Source organism: Xyrauchen texanus, chromosome 7 (genome assembly GCF_025860055.1).
Source record: "Xyrauchen texanus isolate HMW12.3.18 chromosome 7, RBS_HiC_50CHRs, whole genome shotgun sequence".
NCBI classification, from domain to species: domain Eukaryota; kingdom Metazoa; phylum Chordata; class Actinopteri; order Cypriniformes; family Catostomidae; genus Xyrauchen; species Xyrauchen texanus.
The window spans coordinates 22703413-22722282 of NC_068282.1; the positions used below are offsets into that span (position 1 = coordinate 22703413).

Sequence of the window (18870 nt, forward strand, 5' to 3'; positions counted from 1 at the left end):
GTTACATAGTGTTATAGAAGGTTATGGGAGAGAACCGGCTTGTTATTCAACAACATCAAACAATGAACACCAGAAAACTATTTCAGTATAATTGATTTAAGACCAGTGGTTCTCAACTGGGAGGGCCATAACACATGAGGCCCTCAATAGACTTCCAGAAAGAAAATGCCTTAAATTGCAAAATATAAAGTTAAAGTAAATAATGGATACATGATATTCTTGCTATGATTAAAATTAGGAACATCATGGACATCATCATGGAGCACTTAAAATGGCAAACCAAATTTTATAGCACATGACCGTGGCAATTCCAAGGAACTAGTCAAAATAATATCAAGAATTGAAATACAGATGCTTCGACAGATTGTTACATCTGCCTGAATACATTTTTTATAAATGACAGATGAAAATACATCCTACAATAGAAAAATATTTTGTTTAAACTAAATGGTTTTATACAACCACATTTTAAAGATGCAAAAATATCCAACATGGATTGAAAATAAAGTTGCAATATATATATATAAAAAAAGGTGCATTCAAATTAAACATTGTTATGTTTTGTAACATAACGTTTTCTCATAATTTCAGACTTTTTTCTAAAGATGTTTTCTTCTCAAAATAAATTAATTATCTTTAAATGTTTTAAAAAATTACAAGTTCTAGAAAGAGTGTCATTGCTTGTATAACGTGGCTAATGAATATTCCACAGAGGATTAAGGGGCAATTCTCAATGAATGCGTTTTTACCTTCATATGTGCCTATTTTCGATTGTTATTCTATATAAACACGTCTTTAATGCCCCATTGCTATTTTTTCACAGAGGAGAACCACATTAATTAAGATATTGTGCCAAGTGAAAAGAACGTTAACTTACAAAAACATGTTTGGGGGGCCTGGGTAGCTCAGCGAGTATTGACGCCGACTACCAACCCTGGAGTCGCGAGTTTGAATCCAAGGTGTGCTGAGTGACTCCAGCCAGGTCTCCTAAGCAACCAAATTGACCCGTTTACTATGGAGGGTAGAGTCGCATGGGTTAACCTCCTTGTGGTCGTGATTAAGTGGTTCTCGCTCTCAATGGGGCGCGTGGTAAGTTGTGCGTGGATCACGGACGGAAGCATGAGCCTCCACATGATGTGAGTCTCCGCTGTTTAATGCCACATGATAAAGTGCACGGATTGATCGTCTCAGAAGCAGAGGCAACTGAGTCTTGTCCTCCGCCACCCAGATTGAGGTGAGTAACCTCGCCACCATGAGGACCTAGTAAGTAATGGAATTGGGCATTCCAAATTGGGAGAAAGAAAAACATGTTTTGTCTGAACAGCCCCTAAAGGTTGAGAACCACTGCTCTAAATAGCTCACAATAGGACTACTGCCACCATGTGAATTCTCTGAATTAATTAATTACTAGATTGATGCTTGGAAAGGGAATTAGAGAGAGAAACCAATATGACAAATGTATTTTACAACTCTCATAACTCATTAGTGTGTAAAACCTAAATCTTCTAAAACAACATAATGATAGTATATTAAGTTAAACGATAACTGTTAATATTTCTCAGTCAATATTACATAAACTACTTTAAATTTCAAAATCACTCACTATAGGAGTAGAGCCCCTATTGTCTAGGATTGTTTAATAAATCAGCTAACTCTTGGACATGAGAGGCTGGCCAAATGTGTTACATTATGTTACATTATTGTTATAAACACACTGGTCATTCAGAATCATCCAAGCAGCATTCTACTCCATCGCCCCAAATAAACACAAGCACACACACACAGGTCTGGGGATACAGTCAAGTTCTGGTCAGTAACAACTGCATCCAGACCAATGCAAGCACCAGTAGAGGAGAGCGTGAGAGGGGGCTTAAAATTCAAGTCTGAAGCAGAGCAAGCATCATTTACAGAAGCACACTTCTGTTGTACAATACCTGACTGATCTCAGGCCCCTAAACGCACAGTACATGAAAGAACAAGGGGTTATTTGAGGTCAAATGATAAAAAAAAATTCTATAACAAGGGGCAATATTGGTCAGATTATTCTTAATGTAATGGGGGAAAAAATTCTAGATTTGGAGGAGAAATTCAAGCAATGATCTAAATGTATTTTTTTTTATTATCCCCTTTTCTCCCAATTTGGAATGCCCAATTCCCACTACTTAGTAGGTCCTCGTGGTGGCGCGGTTACTCATCTCAATCTGTGTGGCATAGGACAAGTCTCAGATGCCTCGGCTTCTGAGACAGACAATTCGTGCCTCTTATCACGTGGTTCACTGTGCATGACACCGTGGAGGCTCATGCTACTCTCCGTGAGCCACGTAAACTTTCCACGCACCCCAATAGAGAGTGAGAACCACTAGTCACTACCACGAGGAGGTTACCCCATGTGACTCTACCCTCCCTAGCAACTCGGCCAATTTGGTTGCCAATTCGAACTCGCGACTCCAGGGGTGGTAGTCAGCATCAATACTCGCTGAGCTACCCAGGCCCCTGATCTAAATTAAATATTAAAGGTATAGTTCACCCAAAAAAAAAAAAATTCTCATTTCTTCTGCACAACAAAGATTTTTTGACGAATATCTCAGCTCAATGTGAATGAATGTGACTAGAACTTTGAAGCTCCAAAAAGCATGAAGAATGTGAAAAGACTAAAACAAAAGAAGAATGTGGAAGTGAAAGTGAAGATTTATAGTAAAGAAGGACTTCAATATTGATCTGTTTCTCACCCACACGTATCATATTGTTTCTGAAGATATGTATTTAACAACTGGTGTCATATTGATTCCTTTCATGCTGACTTTACGTGCTTTTTGGACCTTCGAAGTTTTGACCATCATTCAATTGCATTGTATGGACCTACAGAACTGAGATATATATTTTTTTTTAAATCTTTGTTTGTGTTCAGCAGAAAAATAAGTCATACACAGCTGGGATGGCATGAAAATGAAATGAATTTTTTTTTGTGAACTATTCCTTTAATTATATTTTAATACATATACAAACATAATTCAAGACAAATGAGATCAATGAGCAAGACTAACAATTACTATGAAGAGAAATTATTTTTCTGATTTAAAATAATAATGCAGCTAACTTATTATTAAAGATGCATGAAATCACTTGACGAGTGAGGGTTTATAGTTTTAATTCCTGTGTTGATGTATTTCCTACTAAAACAGGAAGTTTCAATAGGAAATAAATATGGAAGGGCTCGTCTCTTTTGTGTAAATTGCCTTTATTTTGATTCACAGCTGTGAACCATAATTTGCTACTTGCAATAATCAGAAGCATGCCAAATTAAGTAGAGGGGACATTTTCTTTCTTGAATGCAAAATGCAACAAATATTTTCCCAAAAGAAAAAGACAAATGTGTATATCTGTGAAGAGATCCATTTATTTATTTATTTTTTACTTTTAAGAGTACTATATACACTTTTTGGATTTCATGGGGTCTCTAAACTGATTTATAAAAACATGTAAATAAATAAATCATACTTGTCCATCTTTTCGCTGGTCTGACGCCAATGAGTCATGTCCTTCCTCCAGCGCAGATTCTCCTGACTGCCAAAAGCACTGCCTGATGGACTTCTCTCTGAAGAGAAAAGGCACAGAAAGAGAGAAATATACTTCAGTCAGGGTACATATCAAAGGGTCTTCATTCAGCCTTTATTTTGTACGTCAAGCACAACAGTGTCCAAATAAACCAATATTTTCACTAACCAAGCTGACCCCTGCTCCGTCGCACCATCTCCTGTCTGGCTCCAATACTGCCCAGGATGGCTTCTTCTAACTTTGCCTTCATGTCTTTAGATTTCTTGAAGGTTAGACTATTCATTCGTTCAAATGCCTTCTTCCCCTGCATGAACAAAAAATGGGCCTTTTTGTATGTGATGGATGGACAGAAACAAACAAACACCAATTACTTTTAACATTTAGTAGGTGAAGGTATACAGATGAGCAAATTCTGTGCTTATCTTCAGAGCTGAATAGAAAGGTTAAATGGAAGCAGAGACAAAAGATGCAGTGGCCCCAAAAAGTATTGGGACACTTCAGCCACACTTCTATATATGCTTTACAATATTTAACAAAATATCAAACCAAGTGACATTCATTTTAAAGATACATTAGTACAAGCACTTTTCAAGCAAAATATACTAATAAAACAATAGATATGTACAGTGTTCAAAATTAAAGGGGTCATGTAATATGGGATAAAAATGTCCTTGATATTTTGACATGCAATAGGTTCTACTATAAAAACATACAGTAAATATCAGAAATCAAATCTTAATCCCCAATGCAATAAAAGCCAAAGAGGACCGATCTGGACCATTTTTAAATATTTCAGTACATAAAAATGCACCAGAGAGACCTTTGACTATTATCTTGTCATATATCTTGCACATCTTTTAAAAGATGTGGTGTCAAGTTATAACTCTGAAAAGAAGACCCCATTCTGTTTCATTCAACTGAAGTGCTCTTGCCGTTTTGAGCACAAACACATCCTGGATGCTTTCTTATGGACATCTGTGCTATTTAAAAATATTTAAATACTAGATGCAAATTTGAGACTATTTTTATGTACAGTAATACTGTACGTGTATGTCTTGTTTCACCCCCCTTTGAACTATGTATGTGCATTTTCAGCTCATTTCAGTGTGGACTGCTTGTGAACCATTTATAAGCCAATTTAAGCTTGGCAAAGAAACTGTTAAAGAAGGATGCGGCAGTTAAAAAAACGTATTGGACCCGATTGCAAAACCATAAGTAAACGGTTTTATTTATGAATATTCAAATGTCACAACTGTTTGATAGTTTACTGTGCTGCTGTGCTTGAGTGAACAGTTTAATATATTCAGATGCAATATTTTGGATGTGCGTTATATGTAAACCCTGAAATTTAGTTTTATAATGTTGTGGAGCTTATTCATTAAATTCTGACTGAGTTTCAAATATGGCTGTATTCGTGGGCCTGAAAGAATTTATCCAATCATAACAGTGAGGATTTATGTTGAAGTTTAAAAATGTCAACCGAGCCTTTCAGACAGAGGGCCAGAGGCAGGGTTAAAATGATCTTATAATAATAATTATGACTGTTTTGGTGCAATAAAACTTTAATAACATTATCATTGAACCTTAGGTAAGATAATAAAATGTGTCCCCTTTAAGACAAAAATGACTGGACACGTTCTGGTTAAACTTTGTGGGACATGTCCACATTTATTGTGATTAACTATGCCTGTGATTACTCTGCTAGGACACCTGTGCATATTTGAGCAGAATTAAATCCATTAATTCACAAAAAAACTGTTGGTTTAAATTGCAAAAATGGTTAGTTCTGAGAAAATGTACAACATAATCTTTTTGCAGATGCCAATTGGTCTGATATCTAATGCAATGCAATTCAGACATTTTCAAGCATTTCCAAAAGTGTCCAAATTCTTAAGTGTCCACTGTATAATTGGTACTAAGAGAATAAAAAATTGCTCTGAAACCAACTGTAAATAAACCCTAAGGTAAAAGCTTCCACAGATATGATGCCTATTCACACCTTGTATTCAAAGCAGGAGACGCAGAGGTAGAGCAGGTCCAGCAGGCGGTTGAGCTGGGAGACAGACAGGTCTGTGAACCATTTTTGAAGCACCATCTCATCTGCATTCTTCAGCACCCACAGCAGACAGATAAGAAGACTGCGACTGGACTCAGCTGAGAATGAACCATGCTGACGGGTGGCCTGGAGTACAAAATAGGTGGATAGATTATTGGAAAAATAAAAAGACAGACAGCCAGGAGACAGAAACAGATTTAGCATATTTTTATTGGTGTGTAAAATCAAATCAACATTGTTTCAAAAAACATTGCCATGTTGAATCTTTCATGAGATCATAAGCTTTGGTATAAAATCTGGCTGCAATGACACAAGGTATGTACACAGCAAGGTAAACCAATGAAAAAAAAAGAAGTAAAAAAAGTGAATAAGCCTCAAGTGTTGAAGAGAAAGAAATTTGTTGAAAAGCCTTTAGGTCATATTACCTGTGGATTGAGCAGAAAACTACTAGGCCGTGACATCTGTGGAACAGAGGTCCCTGCTATTGCCATGGCAACAGTCTGGCTGATCATACTGTTGCCCTCAGCTTCCTGCTCCTCAATACCTGGTCGACCCCACTGATTATGTGATTCTGTGATCATAAAAGAAGGGTCAAAAACAAAACTAAAAAACAATATGGATATGGACTTGTTTTATTACTCTGCTCTGCATATTCACAATACATTATTATATTACTCACAAAGTTCTTGAACATACCAGTGAAATCATGGAGCTGGGAAAGGGTTTCCATAACAATGCCTATGAGTGGCAGGTAGAGCAGGGCAACCCTGGCTTTGACCTCAGGGTCAGCATAGCGTGGATCAGAGTCATGACTAGAGAGCAGATTATGGACCACACTTATGACCTTCTTTTGGAGACCAAACATCCTACAGCAAGATCAGAGAGTGCCAAATTACAACTTTGATGTCTGTTATGTGAAATGCAACCATAAAATTCACTCAGATAAGTTGCAAGACATTTTCAATGTGGCAAAACATGAATTCAAAAACTAAAATTCAAAAACCTGTTTAACCAGAAACCTAGCCTAAAGTCACCCCTTTTGGACAATGAAAATGCATGACTTTTCCTGTCATCTGTGATTCCTCGATATAGATTTTTAAAAATCATTCTGATTCAGACTAATTTGCTAATGAGTCATTCAGACCGATTTGTGAATAATTTTGACATATTCATTGACTCAAAAGAATGATTCACTCGCAAATCAGAAATCACTATGGCTTGCGAGAGTTTTACTCTATACAAGAGCAATACCTAGTCGATGAGAATTATAAAATTCCCTGATACCTCTAGGTTTGCCATGATTGTGTAAACCGTGTTCATTGGGTGAACACCACAAAATAAAGGTGTGAATGGACGTATTTCTGCCCAAATGGAGAAAAAAAAGATCATAGAAATAAATACAAAAAAAATAGAACTAGTAAATCTACTAGTAAGATCAAAAATTGAAGATATAATATGACACACCAGGGTACTGACCCATCCGCCTCAGGTTCCAGAATGACAGCCAGCTCTGTCAGAACGAGACCAGCAAGGTAATGCTGCTCTCTGAAGGGCACAGACAGCTCAAACATGTTGGCAATCTTTTGGTCCTGCACATGGGTAGAGAAACCTGAACTCTGGGGGGAGACATAAAAAAAAAGCTAAACAAATGTGAGGAAGCAATGCTGGTTCAGCCAAAAATTAAAATTCTGTCATGATTTACTCACCCTCATGTTATTCCAAACCTGTATGACATTCTTTCAAATGTGAAACACAAAAGGAGATGTTGTAACACTTTAAGCTAGGATTAGCCACAGAGAAAATAACTACAGTCTTCAGCAACACAAAATAGGTATTGTTTAAAGCTTAAAAGCTGTACTTTACAATGCACGTAGTCATTATGACTAAAACTGAACAAGTACTTTGAAATATGCAGACAAACAGAAGTGCTAATTAAAATAAATTCTTAATTTGCTTTGTACATATTATCGTAATCAGTAAAAACATGAAACTGATCAAATAGCTATGTGTCATATGTCATTGGATAGCTTTCAAAAAGTAGAATACAACCAGCCCATTAGTTTTACTCAGACAAAAATATAGTGAGTAATAGCTAAGTACATGTCTTTGACATTCATATAACATGTAAACAGATGTTGCTTATAAGCCACTTTTTCGCTTTTAACTTCACAAACATAAAATATCACCTATTAGGAGTTGATTACAGTTAAAACGAGCCCACACACAACATAATCAGATCCATAGATCATTAGATAATCCACACAAAGCACAATGTGACACAGCACATAATGTTCTATAGAGCTAAAACACGTTAGCTTTCCTGGAAAAGATGACTTCATCGGAAATTATGTATTACATTGTCCAGCGTCATGGAAGACTAAACCAATCTTATTAGGATTCAGATAGCTACAACCAGAGGTGGAAGTTATCCAAATTTGGGCAGAGAGGATCGTTCAATCTAATTACATATGGTCACCAGGTGATGGCGCCAAGTACATGACACAGAATCAATGAGCATGTGTACATGCACACATATACGCTGATTGCTCCCCAAAAAAATCAGCCTATTTAAAAAAATATGACAAAGCAAGAAAACCATGTTTACATGAGATTTGAAATAATGGTGTTATTCTCTGCTTTTGACATAAAACAGTGAAGAGACATTCGCTAAACACGTGCACACATTGGATAAGTCATTGAGAACACCAGTAAAGGTGTTTACATGCATGCAAAATCAGTCTAATAGGAAAAAAATCTACCTGTGTTGACCGGTTTATTCTTATGTCGTTTATGAGCTTACACCGATAAAGGAACAACGTTACGTTTACATGACCACACACGTTGTCGCCTTATTGAGCATAATCCAGGTAAGAACGTGCATTTAAACTCAATGATGGCTGAAATGACATGCATGTGTAATTAGTTATTTTGTACAATCACTATGTTTTAATTGTTTGGAGAGGCTTTTGGACACTTGCAGAGGTTTTTGGACACTAAGGTAAATAATATTTGTAATGCTATAACTTTTGATTGCTTTGTCATATCAAAACAAACTTTTACTCAGTTACAAGTGACTTGATTGGGAACAAAGCAAAAGCAGTTTTTTGGAGCTACCTTATTTACACACTAAGAAATATAACAAACAGAAAAATCTTTAATTTGTGTGATTTTTCTGCAGTTTCTTAGGCTGAGTCTCATAGTTTATATTAATCTATATGATTAAAAAATAAAAATGTTTTCTTTCAAATGAAACCAATCTAACCCTCTTTTTTTTGTCTTCTTTTTTTATATTAGCCTTTCATTTTGGGCATAATCTTTAAACATACCTTTAGAAATGAAAGGGTGATAAAGGGTGGTTAATGACAACTTGGAATATGATGCACAAATTACATGGGCTATGATACCTATGTCCTTTTTAAAGCTTTAAAGTAAGGAACTATCCACAGACCATAATATGTATTAAAATATATTGTGTTCCACATAATAAAGTCATATGGGTTTAGAATGACTTGAATGTGAGTAAATTATAAATGTTCATTGACAGAATCTGAGATTATCAAATTATAGTTCATACCTGAGATGTGGCAGAGGAGACAGAAGGAGATGGGGAAGCTGGGGGTGTAAGTAGACTGAAGGGAAGGTTAAGAGTGACATAGTGTTCATGACTGCAGATGATCCTCAGGAAGTCCAGCCTCAGAGACTCTAGAGTGGGGTTCTGTAGTGCAAAGAGCTTGGTAGACACCTGTACATAGGAGGAATAGAACATGAAGCATGGACATCCGAACATGTTTGTTGGGTTATTTGTCAATTGTGTTTTAAAGCTGAATTATTGGTACCTGTTTCCAGTAGGTTTTGATGAGAGTGAACACAAAGCCTCTATCCATGACTGACAAGAGGTCATTGAGAAAGAAGGCTAAACTTGTGTTGAGCCTTTCCACCAACTCAAGATCCTGAAAGTAAAGAGATAAATATGCAACAGTTAATTCAACATAATTTATAGAACACATGCTTTTCCAACTATTTTCATCAATGGAGTATTTTCACATATTGTGATGACGTGTTTCTGCCAGCAGCGACATCTAGCAAACATATTTATATTTTCCTTTTTTTATTTTTTTTAGGGCAAATTTATAACATCATTCTTTGTTATATTACCCTGTCATTATTAATATATAAATATGCGTTAATAACGTGCGATTAATTTGACAAAATATACTGTGTTAAAAAAAATTACAAATTTAAATCGCACTGCTTTCCTGAGAAATTCCTTAGAAATACAAGGTTCTAGTACCACCTGTTCACTCCAGAGGGCAGTAAGTGAAATTTCAGCTGTGTGAGCAGCACGCAGTTTATACAGTGAACAAAACATTAGCAACCCTTCAGCGGACACACAAACATGCGTTACGTTCTTGCGTTCAAAACACTTGGAGCGCAAATGCGAACCAAGTGATCTCAAGATGTGTTTAAAGATTGAGTATTAAACTATATTTATCTTGACACAGTGACCTAAACATTTTACTTTTATGACGCAACACACCCGAGATGCGACACAAGCATGTCTGACGCAGGTTGTATGGTCTTAACCTTGTTGGTAATAAAATATTTGTGAGGTAAAGGAGGTGTCCTTTAAACTGTTACACCGTTTTTACCCAGTCAATCTTTATTTAAGAAACATGCTCCCTGAAATAGATCCACTTTGCTCCTTCTGTAATGTTGTAGATAAATCTGTCCCTCATCTTTTTTGGGAATGTGTCCACGCTGTAGTATTTTGGAGAAAATGTTGTTTGTTTGCACGTACCTCTATTTTAACTAGTTTTTCTTTGCTTTATAAAATACGTTTTATTTGGTTTTCACAGTTTTGATAACTTAAGTTTATATTTTCTGATTAATCTGTTTTTCTAAAATTTTTCTTGCCAAGTTTTTTTTATACATAAGTGTAAATGTATGTCTATAAAGCCCCTATTTGCACTTTTTTGTAAAGACTTAAAATATTATTTAAATACTCTTTCTACCTCCAACTAGTCCAAATCATTGAAACCCATTACACTATGTAATGAATATAATGTCTTGGCATTATTGTAAAATATATCTGTAGTATTGTGTACCATGTATACCCACTGGCTTATTTCCAATGGTTATGCCAATGATTGTCTTATGATCAATAATATGGTAGTAAACAATACATTTTATTCTAAAGCGGCATTTTGAATGGTCTTATCAATAATTAACTTTTCTGCCACAAGAATATCCAGATATTCAATATTCAAGAGTCAGAATTTTACATACACATTAGCCAAATACATTTAAACTCACTTTTCACAATTCTTGACATTTTATCGTAGAAAACATTCCCTGTCTTATGTCAGCTAGGATGACTATTTTAAGAATGTGAAATGTGCGAATAATAGTAGAAAGAATGATTTATTTCAGATTTTATTTCTTTCATCACATTCCCCAGTGGGTCAGAAGGTTACATACATTTTGTTAGTATTTGGTAGCATTGTGTTTAAATTGTTTAACTTGGTTCAAACATTTTGGGTAGCCTTCCACAAGTCTCACAATAAGTTTCCTCCAGACAGAACTGGTGTAACTGAGTCAGGCTTGTATGCCTCCTTGTTCACACATGCTTTTTCAGTCAGATTGAGGTCAGGGCTTTGTGATGGCCACTCCAATACCTTGACTTTGTTGTCCTTAAGCCATTTTACCACAACTTTGGAGGTATGCTTGGGGGTCATTGTCCATTTGGAAGACCCATTTGGACAAACAACCTGGCTGATGTCTTGAGATGTTGCTTCAATATATCCACATCATTTTCCTTCTTCATGATGCCATCTATTTCACCAGACCAGAGGACATTACTCCAAAAAGTGAAATCTTTGTCCCGATGTGCACATGCAAACTGTTGTATGGCATTTTTGGAGCAGTGGCTTCTTCCTTGCTGAGCAGCCTTTCGGGTTATATTGAAACAGGACTCGACATGGGTTTTACTGTGGATATAGATACTTGTCTACCTGTTTCTTGCAGCATCTCCACAAGTTCCTTTGCTGTTGTTCTGGGATTGATTTGCAATTTTCACAACAAACTACATTCATCTCTAGGAGACAATATGTGTCTCCTTCCTGAGCAGTATTATGGCTGTGTGGTCCCATGGAGTTTATACTTGCATACAATTTTTTTTTTACAGAGGAACGTGGTACCTTTGGAAATTGGAATTTGCTCCTATGGATGAACCAGACTAGTGGAGGTCCACAAAGGTCTTGACTTATTTATTTTTATTTTCCCTTTATGTCAAACAAAGAGGTGCTGAGTTTGAAGGTAGGCCTTAAAATACAGCCACAGGTACACCTCCAATTGACTCAAATTAGTTTATCAGAAGCTAAATTAGGCTTGACATAATTTTCTTGAATTTTCCAAGGTGCTTAAAGTTCAGACCCATTGGAATTGTGATATAGACAATTAAAAGTGAAATAGTCTGTCTGTAAACAATTGTTGGAAAAATTAAATGTCCTAAACGACTTGCCAAAATTATAGTTTGCGAATATGAAATTTGTGGAGTGGTTAAAGAATTAGTTTAAATGACTATGTAAACTCCTGAATTCAACTTTGTGTGTTATATATATATTTGTGATATAGACAATTAAAAGTGGATAAACTCCATATATATATTAATGCTGTCGAAGTTAATAACGCATTAATGCAAAATTTATTTGACGGAACAAATTTTTTTAACGGCGTTAACGTGTAATGGGACCCTTTGAATAAACCGTAGTTCATGAGAATCTTATCAATTTGCGCAAACACTGCTAATGTCACATTGATTGTCACATTGGGAAAATGTTGGGAGAAATTACGCTGATTCCAGCACCTAGCTTTTTATCAATGTAGCACAGCAGTAGAACATGCCCGCAAAGCACAGATAGAGTTTGGATCTTTGTAAAATGATTGCAGCTGCAAGACAGCCTTGTAGCGTGGTGCGAGCACGAGGCAGGAGTTGCGAGGTGCAGTTCGAGCGTGAAGTAAAAGTGTGAGCGCGAGGCGCCCGCAACTGCTACTGGGTCCTTGAAAAACGTATAACGTGCCAGTAAAGGCAGCCAGTGGAGTTTCTGGGGAGTTGGTGCCTTACGCAGACTGCATAATATGTGTATAGGGAGTGGCGGTACTGATTACCGGTGAACGGAAACCATGCTGCTGTCTCCAATGTTCTGTCACAGTCTTTGGTTGATAGTGCACTAACCAATGCAGGTGACATTTCTACACCGCAGGTAATCTACACTGTCATTGCCCATTTAATCCCACCGGTTACAATTGTGACTGGGGTCTAAAAGGAGTTTTTGATCTATTTTTTTTTTGTCAATTAATTTGTCAATTGTAAATGACAGTGCAGACTTTTATCCACGAGTGGTGCAAATAGTCACATGACCAGAGCTATTTAATTCCACTGTGCTCCTGGAAAGATTATGTCTGTCAAAACTACATAAAAAGAAATCCTGTCATAATACACATACAACTACCATATTTTGTACATAATATGAATTGCGTTGGGTTGTGTTCATATTCTGTTGTTCAGCTTTGTTGGTGGGGTAGGTTTTGTGTGGATGACTGAAAAATACATCTGGATCTGGAAGCATATTTTGTACACTCGTGTTTATAAAGATATTGCGATTAATCACGATTAACTACAAAACCTATGCGATTAATTGTGATTAAATATTTTAATCGTTTGACAGCCCTAATGTGTGTGTGTATATATATATATATATATATATATATAATAAAACCAGTCAACATTGCTCTGATGGGGTAAATTAGTGGAACTGAAAGTGGGGTTTTTTTCTAGTGCTGATGGAAATAACATTTGGAGTAGTCCCCAGCTAAGTTTGCCCCCCTATAAGCTTCCTCGTTACAAACCGGGACATGTGAAAAGGGATTCATAAGCATTTAGGCTCTTTCAGACAATAAGAGAGCAAATAAATAAAAACAGCACATCTTTTCAAATAGGTCAATGCACTCATTTGTGTATTTTTCTCACCTTCTGGAAACGTGAGACAATGTCACCTGCAATGGTGCTAACCAGAGCGGTGATGTCATCCATGAAGCGCTCTGGGAAGCGGTTCTTTCTGGGAGATTCCAATCGGTCAGTAAAGTATAAGTGATGGATGATGCTTTTAACCTGAAAAAATACAGAAACAAAATGAAAGATCATCTTGTTCTTCTCTGAACTTCAAAAGCAAATATTAGTCTTTTGATCATGAAAGAAGCAACTTTTCTTATTGAGTCTTATGAGTGTGGTAGTTCTTACCATGAGTTCAAAGAAGAACCAGGCCTGTTGCAGAGCTCCCTCCCTCACGCTGCCACTGCTAACCACCCACTGCAGGGCAAGCTCCTCATGAAAGAGCTGACAACAGGAAGAAACCATCAAAGAACAACTCATTCAATGAAGATGCATTTCCAATGGGTCAATTTTGTCTTAGCTCTACTATGGGATAAGAAACTGTCCTTTGACATAAAGTCCATTGTGTTGCTGCAAGAGTGGGGAGGATTCATTTTTCTATGGATCAAACACAGATAAACAGCAAAAGTCCCTGCTGCTGGAGCAAGACCAACAGGGTGCTCCATACTACTTCAGGTGGCACAAAAACATGTCTAACACAACAACAAAAACAATAATCAGCCATCCAAAGACAGACAAGCGCAGGTGAGACAAGGAGAGGGTTGGCTCCTGCCTTCCAGGTATTGGTCTCTACCTTTTTGGTTGGCAAGCGTCCTGTTAATGTTTGCAAGAAACTGGCACTCTCAGTGTGCGATGACATGCGATTGCCACTGCGCTCCATGGCCTACGGGTGGGGATGAATGGAAGGGTGACAAAAGATTAGTGTGGAGGACAGGAGCATGTGGTGTCATTCACTACTCATATCCACACACAAACACAAACAGACACATACGCATTCTCTCTCTCACACACACACAAACACACACACACACACACACACCCACACCCACACACTCAACAAACATAAAAACATAATACGGCACAAACCGTAGATAAAATTTTTAAATGACTATTACTTAATATTTGTAACCGTAAGACAAACAATTTTTTGGAGTGATTCTGATACATTTATATTGGTTCTTTTCTAATTATTCTGAGGGACATAGTAGCAGTACACAGACTGAGGTGATTAAAAGAATATTATGTTTTGGTGGGCTGATGTTTAAAATAAATAATAATAATAATAAAATAACACTTTAAGGGATAGTTCACCCAAAAATGAAAATTCTCTCATCATTTACTCACGTTCATGCCATTCCAGATGTGTATGACTTTCTTTCTTCTGCTGAACACAAACAAAGATTATCTCAGCTCTGTAAGGCCACACAATGCAAGTAAATGGTAAGAGGAACATTAAATCTCCAAAAATCACAAAGGCAGCATAAAAGTAATCCACATAACTCCAGTGGTTTAATATATGTCTTCTGAAGAGATACAATCACTTATGGTGAGAAACCGATTCATATTTAAGTCCTTTTTTACTATAAATACCTCACTTTCACAATGTAAAAGAATGTGAAATTGGAGATTTAAAGTAAAAAGGACAGTTTTTCACCCAAAACTATCACAACACTTCTGAAGACATGGATTAAACCACTAGTTATATGGATTATTTTTGTGCTGCATTTATGTGATTTTTGGAGCTTGAAATGTCTGGTCACCATTCACTTGTATTGTATGGACCTGCATAGCTGAAATATTCTTCTAAAAATCTTTGTTTTTGTTCAGCAAAAGAAAGAAAGTCAGACACATCTGGGATGGTATGAGGGTGAGTAAATGATGAGAGACGTTTCCTTTTGGGGGGAACTATCCCTTTAAGTATGTATGTTTTAATGAATTTGACTATAGGTGCCAAGTAATGAAAAGAGACAAATATTAGCCTCAACCAGGTGTCAGTTGTTAAAAAATAAATAAAGAAATGCTCACAAGTAAAAACAAAACAATCATACACACATACATGGACATGCAGCGTACAGTATGACATGCTAAAGTGAAATTGAAAGTGCGTGAAAGTGGAATTTGGTTGTTATGCCCATGTAATACTTGAAATACCATATGAGAAAATGGTGAGAGATAATTAGGTTCTAGAAATGAAAGATTAATGGATTGTGAATAGGACTGAAAAAAGTAATTGAGGGTCTACTGGTTTTTTGTCTAAGAATGTGTGAATTAAGAAAGCAGGAAATTCTAGGAGAAATGTGAGTAATGGAACTAATGCACTTCGTGGTTTTAGTGGTATTGGGAGTGACTGAGTGAGGGGGGATTTTGTATTAAATTAAGGGGTTTGGGATATTCGGAATGACCTGCATAGCATCAGATGTTGCACCAGGGCTGGTCCCCCAGGGGGCGCTTTTGCACCCCATGGTATGCACCCAAGAGTTGGAGCGATCTAAGCCCTGCGAGCCAAGGGTGGCATCAAAAGGGTCACGGGCAGGAGCAAGCAAGGGAACAGTGAAAGTTCAAAAGGTTACAGGTCAATGAAACAAATGGAAAAAGGGATTAGTTAGTTTATATTAATTTCTCATTTTTGAAAAGCAACAGGTAAGTGTATCCACTAATAACTTCATATTAATTGATTAACAGGATAAAGAAGGCTTAGTTTGACAGCACAAGAGCAAGATTGGGAAATCAGGAGATTTCATTCACTGCAACAGGTTTAAATCAGTCAGTACACAAATAGATATCTGCATTGATGTCATATTATTAAGTTTGAAAATATATGAAAAACATCTTGATGTTCTTCAGAAATCACCATTAGAATATTCAACAGCACATTTGTTTCTTATGTAATATTTCAGCAAAACAGTGCAGAAGTCATTGTAATTACCCCTATTTCCCATGAAAGGTTATTTAACTCCATGTTTGAGGGTTTTTGTAACATTAAAGGGTTAGTTCATCATAAAATAATAACTCTATCATTATTTACTTACCCTCATGTTGTTCCAAACTGTATGACATTCTTTCTTCTGTGGAACACAAAAGTTTATATTGTGCCTAATACTACATCACATCTTGTGTTCCACAAAGGAAAAAAAGTCATATGGATTTGGACAGTCTGTGGGATGTATAAACGACAGTGGCGATTTCTCAGGGCCAACAAAGCCTTCTCTGCTGGTGTAACATGCCTAATAAATAAATATTTTTTTTATCCTTTCATTCTCATTGACCTTTTGGCCTATGTATTCTCAATTGTTTTCAACTCCTAATTAATCTACAAACAAATAGCAAAAAACTAAATAAAAAAAATGATCCGATTAGAATTTATTCCACAATGCTTACAATGAAAGTGTGACAATTTTTTCACAAATCGCATGCCCTAAGGCTAAAGGTGCGTACACACTGACAGCGACTCAATACCATTCATTTTCTATGTGAGCACAGTGACTTCCGGCGACACGAGCTGCCGCGACCGTTGGCGCTAGATGTGGGCGTGTCCAGCGACGCGACAAAGTTGAGAAAAGTTCAACTTTAGAGCGACTAACGGAAGCGACAGCCAATAGGAGAGAAGACGGGAGAGCTCACGTGATCCTTCTCTCTCTCTCTCAGCTCCTGCAGTAACGGAAAGATGGATGAAAGGCTAATTCTTGCTGTTAGAAATTTTCCAGTGATCTGCAAGCAATCTTTATATTGCAAATATTATTATTACTTTTTCGTGGTATTAGACCTCCTTGGTTCTGGCTTTCATTCGTGGACGTGTTTTTAAAATGTCAATTAGTATTATTAGTCGACTGCCACGTAATGTATGATGGGCATACGGCATCTTACTCGTTGTGAAACTGTGTTTTCTTAATGCTATGAATCACACTGAAGGCCTAGACTTACATTGCACGGGCCGCTGCTTTTAAATGATGACAGTGGTTTTTTAGTGAACTATCACTTTAATGGTTCACTAGCATAAAAGACTATCTCCAAGTACAATGTCTTATATTCATATACTAATTTTGATTAAGTTTCTCATAGTGAGTAGTGACACAGGCCTTATGAAAGCTTTGGACACAATAACACAAGTTAATTGATATTTCTACGATTTTAAAACCATTTGTACTTAAGGATTGTGCATGAATTCTTGAAATGACCTTTGTAGACAAATATAAATTGTGCGTATGTATTCATTTCTTTACAACACGAACATTTTCATTAAAAGGTGCTGTAAGCATTTTTTTCATGGAAAGATATGTAAAAGAATTTCCTACTCTCTGAAAGATATGAATGAAATAAGTGTTGTGAGATATCTAATTGGTCTCTGTGACATCACTAGACTCTGTAAATAGCAAACAAATGTGTGTCAGTGGGCCGCGGCGTTCTGCCAGTCAATCATTTTGCGCGTTCTCATAGTATTGTAGTTAGAGCAAATTATTGAGGATTAATGCCATTTTTATGCCATGTTGCTCATTACAGTTGTCAGTTGAGACCGCTATTTTGCTGCTGTTGTTTTTGACATCTATTTCTGCTCAATATGAGTCTCATTTGATATCTTTGGAGTGCTGAGTTTTTACAAAAGTGAGAAAGTCGCTAATCCAACAGCTCTGGAAATTCACCAGCACCATTTTTTTTTTAATGGATGAGTTGGTCACTGCATACTTGACATACTTTTATTTGTGTTAATTTATAGTTTTAATGACTTTGCTAATATTCTAAAATGTGGAAAACAGTGAAGAATGGGTGGGTGTGTCCAAACTTTTGAATTGTAGTGTAAATATTATAATGTATAACATTTAATAATTTATCATAAACAAATTTAATTATTGATTGAATTTTTCAATTACTAACTATCCTGACCAGAGAACAGAAAATAAATACATTTAATGTTACTTTTTACTGTATACATTACTTAAAAGCAAACTGTTGACTAATTTAGAAGCTCAATGGAGTTTGGCCTCCAATCTCAACAACACATTAATTTTGCTGCATTAATTTGTGTTTTTGCGAGATGGTTTAACAAGTGTTATGAACATAAAATGTTCCAGCTAAAGTTTGCATTGCTCTTGAGCCATAGATTGAAGAACTGTAACACTGAGACATGCTCAGTCAGCAACTGAGTGGAGAAAGTCAATGACCTATTCTAATAATAATAATAATGAATGCAATGATTCATGTCCAGTGGAAGCAATCAATGCATGCCTCAACAACAGCACTAATACAATTTATTTTGGACCTTTATGTAAACTATATAAAATACAGCAGCCTCTAAGCAGTATAGTTAAACACA

At 36.4% G+C, this 18870-nt stretch overlaps 1 protein-coding gene across 19 annotated transcripts in view; it reads right to left on the reverse strand.

Moving 5' to 3' along the window:
• LOC127646400 (dedicator of cytokinesis protein 7) overlaps positions 1-18870 on the reverse strand; it is an 80233-nt gene that overhangs the window by 22617 nt on the left and 38746 nt on the right. For 5 of the 19 annotated variants that reach the window (XM_052130001.1, XM_052130000.1, XM_052129997.1 and 2 more), the window contains exons 23-34: positions 14356-14445; positions 13911-14006; positions 13641-13781; positions 9448-9561; positions 9186-9353; positions 7076-7227; positions 6308-6477; positions 6037-6182; positions 5555-5737; positions 3724-3880; positions 3499-3595; positions 1935-1952 (exon numbers count right to left, since the gene is read on the reverse strand). In XM_052130001.1, the coding sequence (XP_051985961.1) occupies positions 1935-1952; positions 3499-3595; positions 3724-3880; positions 5555-5737; positions 6037-6182; positions 6308-6477; positions 7076-7227; positions 9186-9353; positions 9448-9561; positions 13641-13781; positions 13911-14006; positions 14356-14445 (1532 nt within the window). The remainder of the gene's footprint in view (positions 1-1934; positions 1953-3498; positions 3596-3723; positions 3881-5554; positions 5738-6036; positions 6183-6307; positions 6478-7075; positions 7228-9185; positions 9354-9447; positions 9562-13640; positions 13782-13910; positions 14007-14355; positions 14446-18870) is intronic. The other 14 variants (XM_052130003.1, XM_052130002.1, XM_052130005.1 and 11 more) reach the window with 10 other exon arrangements.